Genomic DNA, 12,606 nt, shown 5'->3' on the forward strand with positions numbered 1-12,606 from the left:
ATGTTCCTTCCTCTTTCCTCCCTGCTTCTAATTATGTCAGCACCATCCACTGGCTGAGGGAGCAAGACAAGAAGTACTTTCGTGCCTCCAAGGAGGCAGCTGACCTGACACATCAGGAATCCATTAGTCAGGGCTGGCGTGGGGGCTCATCCTGGAGCCAATGGCGAAGACTGGGCAGGTGGAGGAAAGGAGTAATCATTCCTTTATTTTATTACTATTTTGTGTGCGTGTAGGGGAGAGGTAATTAGGTTTATTTTAAGGGGAACTTGTGCATGCTGAGCATGCACGCTACCGTGAGCTATAACCATCCCCCACCTCCTCCCCCAAAAGCCCATTAAACAGAATGACTGTAAGGTTGAAATGTCTGCATCTCTTTTCTTCAACAATTGAAAATGATTCTCTTTAAAATTGCTCTAGTGGTAGCTTCCAGTAAAAGGTGGACTTTTCTCATAAATGTATTATGGAGAATATATATACAGTTTCCCTATATAGCAAATTCATTTCTTGCTAGGGTTTCCGGTGTTCATCTGGGACCTCAGTCATCAGCTGTGGTTGGGAATCCACTGAAAGGCTAGAAACACTTGGCCTGGTTGTGGTCGGTTCCTGACAGGTCCCTGCGGGTGTCTCTCCACATGTGAGCGCCATCCTGTGATGGTCTTACTGTAACGGAGATTTCCCCCAAAGCAGACCCATGTAAAGGATTGTGGTGCAAGCTGTTTATTTGCGAAGTGACCCCAGAAAGCCTAAGTGCAGAAGTGAGGCCTGGGAAGGAGAAAAGCCGATCAACTGTGCACGAGTGAGTGGGTTCCTGCAACCCTAAGTGGGACTCAGGCCCGCTGGGCACCCTCTGACGGAGGGCGTAGGACCAGCCTGGGTTTGCCTACCTAGGGCCCAAGCTGCAGTGTGTCCACCAATGCCTGTCCCTCACTGGTTGAGCGTTACTCTGGAGGCGCTGCCTCGTGGTTTCTGGTCTGTGGCCAGAGAGTGCTAGAAGGATGCAGGCAGCTCCTGACCCAAAAGAGAACTCTCTGCAGGGCCCCGCCGTGTGGACTAGGGGATGTGGAAGGATGGCCACCCTCAGGTGGTCTGAGAACATGGACACAAGTGCACAGCCCCACACTGCGTGCATCAGCCAAGTCTGCAGCCCTGTACCCGCATCTGTGTGGCTGGTCCTGGGTTTCTGGGAATTCATCTTGCTTCATGGGAAGTGAGTAATCAGCACAGAGATGACCTAACCCAGGAATGGAATTGATAACATTCAAAGGTGATTGTGCACTCAAACGTGCAGGCCTGGTGCTAGTAATTTAAATAAGCTTTCATCCAGCTTCTGAACCTTCTTGAAACCCTCCCTGTCTCTGCTTAAATACAGGCCCTCATTGCTCGGAGACATAGAAGCCCCCATAATAGCTCCATCATTAAAAAAAAAAATTCTCTTTCAATTTTCCATATTAGGTGTTCTTTCCTAGATTAGGGCAGAGCTCTTTAAAGATGGCATCTGGAAAGACCAGCAAGAGAAAAATTGTTTTAAAAAGAAAATGGTAGCCGTGGATTTTATAATCTTTTCTGTCTTGATCATGTCAATATGAAGGCTTATTTTCTGTGAGTTAAAATGCTTCTAGTAACCCAGGGATAAGCCAGTCTGTGACAACACGTGTATTTGCACGTTACCCAACTTCCAAGATCAAACCATTTTTAGATTCTCCATGTATACCCACATATGTAACACACACCCACAACACACACACACACACACACACCGTTCGGTGAATCTGATGTCCAAACTGATTTTGTGTTCTTCCTCCCCAGCTTCCTGGCTCTCCATTCCTGCCATTCCCTTTTGGGAATTTAAATATTTAGTGTTTCCAGCTAAACTGCCTCTTCTTCTGAGCCTGTGGTGAATAGGGTGCTCTTTGGTAATTAACTGCAGGTCAGGGGAGGGAATACGTGAGCTCTGGGTGCAGTAAGCCAGGTGGGGCTGCCCTGCTGGCTGCTTCCCAGGTTTACAGACAGGCCTTGTCTCCGGGGAGTGAGGGTGCCCCCCTTGCAGGAGTAGCTTGAGAGCCCACTGTTACTAGCATTTCTTTCCAGCTCTGAGTTGTGACCTCACAAACTGGTAGCTTAAAACTGGGCATGGTGGGAATATTTCCAGCGTGGAAAGCAGCACATGCTACAAATCCGTCCTGCAGTCCTGCACCGCTCCCCAGCTAGTAACCATTTACCAGGATACCACTGGGTAGGTCCTTCTATATTCCATGAAAAGAAAGCAGGCCCCTTTTGCTAACGCTGCGCCAAGCCTGGGAATATAAACACTGCTGCCACGACTCCTGATGTGGGCCCTGCACTTCAGCTGTGCCTTTGACTGGATGGTATGTTGCAGGCAGCGTGGGATTCCTAACAGGCATAGTGTCCTTGGTGAGGTGCACCCCAGAGCAGACACAAATCCGGTCTGGTCAGCAGCTATGGAAGCTTCCTGGTAGCTGGGAACACAGTGTGGAACGCCCATTTGCAGACTTCTAAGGTTTGCCAGGCTTCATTTGCCAATCTGTCTTTTCCTGGGACTCTCATTTCTAAAGATGCTTAAAATATCCAACAGTCCAGTATACTGGACAACCTGGGAATCGAGTGAAAGTTCTAGGGGTCCTTAGTGCAGTCTGCCTCAATGCAACAGGCCCATAGTCATCTCAGCTGCAGAGCAGCTCCTCCAAGGCTGCAGAGCAGGGCAGTGGAAGGCCCACACCAAGGGGCTGCTGCCATCAGTTCTTCGCTACTATGGTTTGGTTTAATTACCCTCTTGATTAAAGAGGGTAAGTTGCCTTACTTTACCCACAGGCTTATGGGACAGAAAAATATCCTGGCCTTGACATTCTTGAAGAAAATAGGAAGAAAGGAAATCAACACAGATCAGATTTCAAGTCAAGGCCTAAGAATTCAAAGAAAAAAATCTTTTCAGAATTCTCTATATATCTTAGATTTAAAAGAGGCCAACATTTTAAAACCAAGGGACCTGGGAGGCTCCCTTAAGATAGATACTAGATCAGTACCTGGAAATAGTTGGAGCCAAGGCACTGGAACAAAGATGCAATGGTAGTGCATAGACAACTTAAAACAAAAGGAAACCAACCAACCAGAAATCCATCCTCAATCACCACCTTCCACTCTCCAACCCTGATCAAAATTTCAGTAAAAGCTTTAAATATGGAGTAGTGGATGGACATGGAAATGAGTCCAAATTAGGTAACAAAGAGAGAAAAACAAGACACTGGCTAATTGACCATCAGACGTTGCTCTGTATACGTGATCAAATGAACCACTGTTGTTTCTTGGTGTCATGTCACTTTCACATTTTGCTCTGGTTTAATTGGTTTCTCAAGAGACAGCTCTCTGGCTCTCACAACCGAAAAATGGGAGGAGGCTCGGAAGAGAAAGAGCAAGGCAGGGCAGCTTTCAAACCAACTACTCTTTTACTGCTCAGAAGGATAGGACAGACAAAAATCTGGCTAGGCAGCCTTGCTCTCTGAGTTGAAAGGCCAGGTTTAAATATTTGGCTCAAACAATGTTCAGCAAGTTTCTGCTATTTTTTCTGTGGGCAAAGGGTCTTTAAGACGATGGTGCAGATGGACCAAGGACAGGTCCTGGTGGGGTCAAGCCCTAGTCAGAAGGCCACAGAGTGGGAAGCCCTGGACGGTGGTGCCGAGACCCCGGACCCTCGGCAGAGGCTGTGCTGATTTATCTATCACCCCACGCCTGGACTAAGTCACAGTGCCCAGGCACACCGTACCCTTCGCCGCAAGACCCAGGAAGAAGGGACACCACCGGCCGGGAATGTTCTCTAAACCATGCAAGGGCAGGCAAGCCTTACACCAAAGGCTTGTAAGTAAAAATAACACTTCGTTCTCTGAAGTATATGGATGGAGCTGCATCCTGAAAGACACAATGCCATAAGCAAGGGCTGGGCTGCCAGTTAGAAAGACCTGATCCCAAGCGGCAGGAACAGGTCTTGCTTCTGTGATGGTGTCAAATTCCGACCTGAGCCCCAGTTTTCTGGGCAAACACTTGTCTCCATTACCCCAACTTCACAAACTTGCTAGAAAAAGAATAGTTACTTTTTAGCTGATCTTAAAGCCTTCAAGGGGTGTTTCTAAAAGTCACAGATGTTAAGGACACCTACAGCAGGTCCTTTGCCCCACAGGGAGTGGACCGCTCACTCCCACCACTGAGGCAGGAAGCTCCGAGCCAAGCGTCCACTGGTGGCGAGGACGGGTGGCTCCCTGGAAGTCTTTACTGAGCAGCTATTTAAACCTGTTTTTACAGGTGCTTGCAACCTATATTAGGGCAAGGTTTTCTTTTTTCTTAAGGCAAATTTGATAAATATTATCAATATGAATATATCCACTAAAGAAGACTGAAATTTCTGATTATATACAGAAAGGAGATTTTTTTTTCTTTTTTGGTTTGTTTATAAACTACTGAACCTGTCTACCTTGGGAAATGCACGTGCAGTATAAAGTGTTTTGAAGAAAGAAAGACTTAGCCCATATTCCTTATAATAATAATAATAAAATATTCTGGGAGAGGCTTAGGCAACTTCAAGAGAAGGAAAACTCAAGAATGAAGAATACTGTAGTACAAACTTATGGCCAAAAATACTGTATTTTTAACCAGCAAGATCATTGGGGCATTATTATACAACATTAGGTGTTTTTTTGTAAAACTAGTTCCCATCCCCAAACAATAGACAATACATGCATTTGAATGACATTTTAAGAACAGTAAATATGATTCTTTTAAATACTGCAAGTTAAAAATGTTTTCTGACAAAACTCCCTAAATACATAGGTCTAGTAAGGGTTTCCAACATGATGACAAGTGAGGAATCCAGCAAGTTGCATTTAGAGAATTCTTTGAGGAAAAGAAATCCACCAAACACATGTGTTTCAGTCAAAGTAACCTGAACAAAGTTACAGAGTAATTTTCCATCTTTCTTTTCTTAACTTAAAAATATTCTACTGAAGAATATCTTCCTCCCTGTTGTTTTCCGTCTACCAAAGCTTATCTGAAAGTCAGAATTCCTTTACCCAAGTGAGATCCAATTGTACCCAATAGATATTTTCATAACATGTAAATGTCATTTACTATTGGGTTGGAATCATACGGGGAAATGGAGGATACGCGATAGATAAGGGAGGTAAGAAGGAAATTAATATTTGAGCACCTACTGTGTGCTAGATGTGTATGCATACTTTGAACAGATGATTCTAGAGCCAAGAGAGTTACTGAAGGGCACTGGTAGTTGGGAAGACAGCAGAAAATGATTTGTTACACTGTGAGAAAAACAAATGACAAGTTGAGACTTTGTACTAAGTATCTACTGAACAGCAGGTGTCTGGCTCCGAAAATCTCTAGCTAATCATATACAACTAAGCCATTTCTTTTCCTAATTTGATGGAATCAAAACGAAATCCCAAAGACAGTTACCAGGAGAGATCTATTAACGCTACATATGCTGGAAATATGTGGAGACAGATAAACATACAATATTAACTCGTTCTAATTTTTGTGTGTGTTTCTAACCAAAGGTCGGTCTTTGGAAGAAAATCTGTACACCAAGCACACCTTATCTGTGTCAATTGAGATGTTGTCAATTACCGAGTAAGTGGTTTTAAACCCTTATTTAATTTTAAGAAGAGCAGCAATATACGTTACAATAGTTGGGTACACTTTATTTTCATATGGGTTAACATTCTGCTATATTTCATTTCATTCGTCCTTTTTGAGAAACTGAAAACAAAGGGAAACCGAGGGTAATTTGAAGATTATTTCCAGCTAGTATCTGAGTCTTGCAGTATCTCATTATGCAGCCCTTTCTTCCCATTATTTTTATATATTTTTTGCAAATAGTCATTTTTGACCCATATCCAGCATAAATAGCTTTTCACCGATTCCTAACTTAAGACAACTAAAATTTACAATCATGTGGCAGTATAAATTTTAAGATTACAGTTCGTACACCTTGACAATCAAGATAGTCTGAAGTACAAAAAGTAAATTGTCCTTTAGCTGAATTACCTTTTTTAAATATTAGACCCGTGAGTTACTCTACAAAAAACAAAACAAAAACAAGTTTCAGGTGTTTTTCAAATGCCTTTTGTAGATATCATCTCCTAGTGAACAACATATGCAGGTTCCTAGAAGATTTCCCCCCAGTCTATTCATGACATTCAGCAGAGCTCTTTATATGAAAATGTTTACTTAAAAAGAAACAAACACTTGGAGGGGGATTTCTTTACCTCTGAATGGGTGCGTGATTTCCCTTTGTTTCAGATATGAGGCACAAACTCCTGAATTTAAGCTCTGTAAGGCATAGTACAAACCTCCAATTTACAAATAAGGGATTCTCTGTGGGTTGGAACTGCCATGTCACGCAAAAAGGGAAAAAAAACCTGTAAACTGGTACACTGCAATGTGTTAAGTGAGTCATGAAACGGCTGCTTGCCTTGGTCAGCGGAAGGAAGGTCTCTGTGTTGTGTGTTTTTGATAAGACGTGCCCAAGTTGCCATGAAACTCGCCACAGGCCTCCGTTCTCTGGAGCGTCACGAGGAGTCCAGCGGCGCGCGCTTAGAAAGCTTGCAATCACGATATAATATAAAGCATGAGTAAGCTTTGTTTTTATACAAAACTGAAAAGAATCCCTTCCCGCCCCTCGCCCCTTCAATAAAACCCCAAACAAAGAAACAAAAAAAGAAAATCCTTCAGCTTCGATTGACTAGTGTGGATACAATTCGGTTTCTCTGCATCACTGCAGCTAGGGTGATCAATTTTTTCCTTTCTCAAGAGAAGGGATCTTGTCATGCACCCTAAGATGAACAGTGAAGCCACAAACCTCAGTTCTGCATAGCAATTCCATCCCAATTTCATGAAGACATAAAACAATCTTTCCCTGTTTTGCTCAGCTGCTTTGAGCTTTGAGATCAGGTTTAATCGACTACATCTACTATAGCTCTATTAAATAGAATATCTTGATTCCCTAAAACTGTAACACTTATGATCTTGTGATGAGGTTTTTTTCTATACACACTGTAGGCCTTCGAATGTCATTGTTTCCTTTTTTTTTTTAATTTTTTCCTTTTTCTTTTTTTTTTCCTCTTTTTTTTTTTTTTTTTGCTGCACCAAATTTGATTGCCCTTTCAGGCAAGCAGTGGTCTCTAGCTGTTAAAACATTTCCTTAATGGATCACAATAGCTTCTAAAACTGCCTTTCTAATAAAGGCCATCAGAGAGGTAATACTAAACTGTGCATTTGCCAAATAAGAATATGAATTGTATAAAAGCTCATATTCCAATCCTAGGTCAAATGGCAAAAGTTCTACAAAGTTGGTTTCCATGTTTGTATAAAAGCTCCAACTGATTTTATGTATTTTGCTATGAAATTACCTTTGGGTCTTACTTTCAGTATACCTCTACTCAGGAATGTGCAAATGATTTTATATAGCACGATGCTAGTACCGCTCTGTACGATAGTAAGGTTTTTTTTTTCTAAATGGAAAAAAAAATATCCCTAGTCAGAAATAAACTGACAAATTTACATTCTCCTCTCTTAAAAAAGTAAATAAAATAACATTATTCAAAATGTGAATTAGCTATAAGACATACAATACAATTACATAGATACATATCAATACAGCACATTCAATCTGCCAAAAAATTAACGATTACCAAGCCAGTGTGGATGCTGCACTATCGAGAGAGAGATGTATGTACAATGATTAGAGCATTCATAATTGCACTATACCTACAGGCAGTCTGTTTCTTAATTAAATTACAGGTGCTTTCTGAGTAAGGAGAAAAAAAAAAAAAGTAACCTGTGTAGTTTGAGGCTGGGAGAGCAAAGAATGGGCACATTCCATTACTGTTTAGTAAGTCTGGTACGCATCTGATAAGCCATTAATTTTCTCCCTCTCCTTTGTTGTTCCAAAAGAGTGATTATATGGAAGTTTAGACTCCTGCCAAGTAGTACTGTAGTTAAAATGAGACCAGCATCATGGCCTAATTCTAACTTCCCAGCAGGCTTAACACAATCTTGATTGACTTTCTTAAATCATATTTCAATTCCAGCTGCTTGACAGAAGCTCGTCAGTACGTGTGCTGTTATTTTTTGCATTCGCTGAAAAATTGCACATATAGAACTCCAGTCTCTCTCCCTCTATGTTCAGTTACATAAATACATGTTCTGTAGAGCACAGAGGTTACTTTTGAGTTTCAGTCCACAAATCTTCCTTAAGTTCAACTCAACCAGTCATCAGTTTAAGACAATCCCAAAGACGGTAAACTAGCAGTAACTTCAGATTCTGCCAATTAAAGGTGTCAGAGTAATATTAGCAACCAATGTTCATGGCAGACTACTTGACCTTAAAAACAGAGTGAAACTGGCTTCAAATGAAGTGAGAGAGCAGATTTCATGGTGTATCACACAGGGGACTTTCCCTTATTGTCGGTTTAGACACTCAACATGGACCATGGACACTAAACAATGTGATTTTAAGGGCAAAGAAGATGATGGACCATGAAAATCAAGTGTGTAGTGACCAATTATTTGGCAGTTGGTGTTTCGGGTTCACTCTCAGTCAAACACTTTAGGCTTCACAGTCTTACTCTCTTACATTTTAAGATACTGGCTTTTCTCTTTTACGTTCTCTCTCTTTTTTTTAAACAAAAAGCCAGCTTTGGTGATACATACCCATAATGAAAGTCATTATAAAATTGTGGCCCAAATGCTAAGGAAAAAAAGGAGGAAAAATTTGAACTGAGGGGGGAAAAAAATTAAGAGCAACCTATGAAAAGGTTCTGGGTAGCAGCCATTAGGGTCATGTAGTGTCTGTTGGCATATATGTATTTTTTTTTGGCATCTGAGATTCGAAGAAGAGAAGGTGGGGGAAAAAAGGCAAGGAAAGGATGGAGGACAATGGCACATGGCGTTTGATAAGAAAGAACTCCTTCTGTGTGTCTCTGTCCTTGCCATGCTCTGACTTCTGTATGGTTCACTGAGCAACCAAGCTATGGTTGAAGGTAGGAAAAAAAAAAAGACACAACCATTAGATGGGTATCCACCGTCCCAGCCCACAGTGAGGCAAGACAATATTTATATATATTTAAAAAAAAAAACCTCTCTATGTGTATCCAGAGCAATACATTTAAAACCACAGTATTAATACTTAGAATCCTTCAGCAGAAACTACAAACTGTTAAATTAAGCTGATGTTGATGGCTTAAATTGAATAACATTAACCTGACTGTATCATTCAAGAGAAAAACTTGACCAAGAATGGTACTAGGATAAAGGCCATTGTAATGTGGGAAAAATCAGGAGGAAGGGATGGGTTAGGACAAGGAAAATCAGCTTCATTTTTGCTCAATAGAAAAGAGAGAGAGAGAGAAAGAAATCTTATCTTTGTGAGTGCATGACCGAGAAGTGAAAATACATTGAGTCACAAGATTTTGCCTAAAAAAAAAGAGAGGAAATGTGCTGGGACTGTACTTCAGCATCCTGTTTTTCCTCAGAATAGTTTAAATAAAATCATAATATTTACTACAAACTCTGTGGACACGCTCACACAGAGTCCAGGACGGCAATAAATTAGTATTATGCAAATTGTTTCCCACAGAAATACAGTCCCTCTTGTACAGCTTCAACAGCCCACCAGGGGAGGGAAGGGTGGAATCGAGGAGGCACCATTAGACCAGATTGTACTCCTTCAGGTTCAACTGGAGGATGGTGTCCTTGACGGCGGCAAAGACAAAGCGGATGTTCTCGGTGTCTGTGGCGCATGTGAAGTGGGAGTAGATAATTTTGTCACTGTCTGGGTTCAGGTCCACGAACATCTTCAGGATGAATTCTCGAGCTGCCTGGGCATCTCGCTGGGGTCCTGTTGGCCAAGGGAGGAGAGGGGCGCTTGTCAGCTGATCTGTTAATGCATCTGCTCACTGGATGCTCACGGGTGCTCGTGAGGCCCTCCGCACTGCAGACTGGGCCCGTGGTCATCTCCCCCCCACACCACCGTGTGTAACTGCTCGTCCTCGTCACTGTACCTGCCCAGCCAGCCACAAAACGTGATGAGGTGAAAATGGGCAGACAGCCTGAAGACCAGGCTAAGTTTAGCTCTGATCCTTCAGGTGACAGGAGCCACTGTGGGGTCTTCAGCAGGGGTGTAATTAGCTTACTTTGGTTGGACCGAGTTAACTCTGCTGGTTTTGGCAGCCTAGTGATCGGGCACACAGATGTAACTGCCCCAGGCCCTCTTGTCAATCTGACCCCCGACCCCGGCTGCCCGTACTCCGTTATAAATCATTTTACGTTCTCCAACCTGAAATCTCTCTCGGAATAGAATGCCTGCTCCGTAAGGTTGGGTCTGTCTACAGCTGTCCTCTGCAGCCTCACTTCTGGTGCTTCTGAGCACAGCACATTTATGTGGTATTCAATTCATTATGTGTGATGATTTAAAAAGTTGCTTTACATTTTCTTGCATTTATCCAGGCTCTCTTCTGGGCCAAGGGCTGGCCTAGATGTTTTAAAAAAGGATTGTGATATATTGATCAGGATATATTAATAATTTTGCAACAGATTCTTAGTGCTGATGCCAAAAATCACAGGCAACAAAAGAAAAGACAGATTAACTGGACTTAATTTTGATGAAGTACTTCTGTACACCAAAGGATATTATCAAGAAGGTAAAAAGACAACCTTTAGAATGGGAGAAAATATCTGCAAATCACATAGCTGATCAGGGGTAGATGTCCAGACTATACAGAGAACTCCTGCAACTCAACAACAGACAGACAGACAACCTGATTAGAAGATGGGCAAAGGACTTGAACAGACATTTCTCCAAAGAAGATACACAAATGGCTAGTAAGTATATGAAAAGATGCTCAACATCACTAATCATTAGGGAATACAAATCAAAGTCACAATAAGATACCATTTCACATCTACTAAAATGGTTATAATCAAAAAAGTGGAGAATAACAAGTGTTAGCAAGGATGTGGAGAAATCTGAACCCTTGTACATTTGTTGTGGGAATGTAAAGTGGAAAACAATTTAGCGGTACCTCAAAGCTAAACACAGAATTACATAGGAGCCAGCAATTCTATTCCTAAGTACACACCCAAAAGAATTCAAAGTGGGGACTCCAATCGATACTTGTACACGAATTTTCACTGCTGCATTATTTGCAACAGCCAAAATTAAAAAAAAAGGTGTAAACAACCTAAGGATCCATCAACAGAGGAATGGATAAACAAAAGGTAGTATATACCTACAATGGAATATTATTCAGCGGTGAAAATGAAGTTCTGATAGATGCCACACATGTATGAACCTTGAAAACATCCTATCAATTCAAAGAAGCCAGACACAAAACAACCAATATTGTCTGATTCGGCCTCTATGAAGTACCTAGAATAGGCACATTCATAGAGACAGAAAGTAGATTAGTGGTTACCAGGCGCTCGGAGGAGGGGGAACTAGGGAGCTGTTACTTAATGGTCACAGAATTCGGGGTGATAAAGTGTTAGGAACAGCGATGGCTGCACAGCACTATGAATGTAACTAATGTCACTGAGGTGCATGTTTAAAAGTGGTTAAAATGGCAAATTTTATGTAATGTATTTTACCACAGTTTAAAAAAATTAACGTAATTATACCAGAAGGCATTGAACTCTGCTTTAAATGGGTGAATTATATATGGTATGTGAATTATATCTCAACAGAGCTGTTTTAAAAACTTAATAGATCCTGATCAATGTATTAATTTAAAACTTTGGGTTGTAAATTAAAAGCAACACGAAACCACCACCACCTGTCGAGGACTGAGCATCTTTCTTGTGTCCATCTTGGGGGTGGTATACACCTGCATGTCTCCCATTTTTTCCCATTTTTTCCCGTTAGTTCTATACCAAAGGAGGTCACGTGCTGTAACCTCCACCTTCTCCTCTCTCAGAAGACCCTCGGGATCCATGGTTCAGATTTTTTTCTATCAATATTGTTATCTAGTTTGCGATAAGGAAATCTTTGAAAACTCTACGGAGGGCCTACAAATTCTAACAAAACGCAGGGCGAGTTTCAGATGGCCAGCTTGAAAACTTTTCAAACTGACCTTATTGCAAAAAAACGCATATCCAACATTGCCAGGAGTGGGGAGCAAAGAGCCACGAAAACAGATCATTCTCATTTGTACAGTTTACAAAAGAATGTATGAATTTTTTGACTTAAGAGTCCAGAACTGAAATTTTTGTCAGTGACTAAGAAGGCTGACACCCTAGTGAATAAAAAAGGGCTAATAATTACAAATATGTAACATATATAATTATTTAATATCCTAGCTTATTGAATGTACTACTGCTAACTTACTAATTCCATAGCAGTAATAAAAAATATTTGAAACCAAGACTGATAAGATTGTTAGAACTGGTAAAGCCTCTCATTTCATAGAAGAATGTGCTGTTTCTGGCCTGTGAGTGAAATTCCATTTGATTTTGTACTTAACCTTTTTGAGAAAGAGAGGTCTACATTTTCTCTCTCTTTTTACTGTAAACTGTATCAGAACAAGACTT

The 12,606-nt window shown here is 41.3% G+C and overlaps 1 protein-coding gene across 1 annotated transcript in view; it reads right to left on the reverse strand.

Annotated features, from left to right (window-relative positions):
* Nucleotides 1–4,631: 4,631 nt before the first annotated feature.
* LOC102536841 (guanine nucleotide-binding protein G(q) subunit alpha) overlaps nt 4,632–12,606 on the reverse strand; it is a 268,471-nt gene continuing 260,496 nt past the window's right edge. The window contains exon 7 of the mRNA XM_072959642.1: nt 4,632–9,919. Coding sequence (XP_072815743.1) covers nt 9,729–9,919 — 191 coding nt within the window. The 3' untranslated portion in view covers nt 4,632–9,728. The remainder of the gene's footprint in view (nt 9,920–12,606) is intronic.

Source organism: Vicugna pacos, chromosome 4, assembly GCF_048564905.1.
Source record: "Vicugna pacos chromosome 4, VicPac4, whole genome shotgun sequence".
Classification (NCBI taxonomy): domain Eukaryota; kingdom Metazoa; phylum Chordata; class Mammalia; order Artiodactyla; family Camelidae; genus Vicugna; species Vicugna pacos.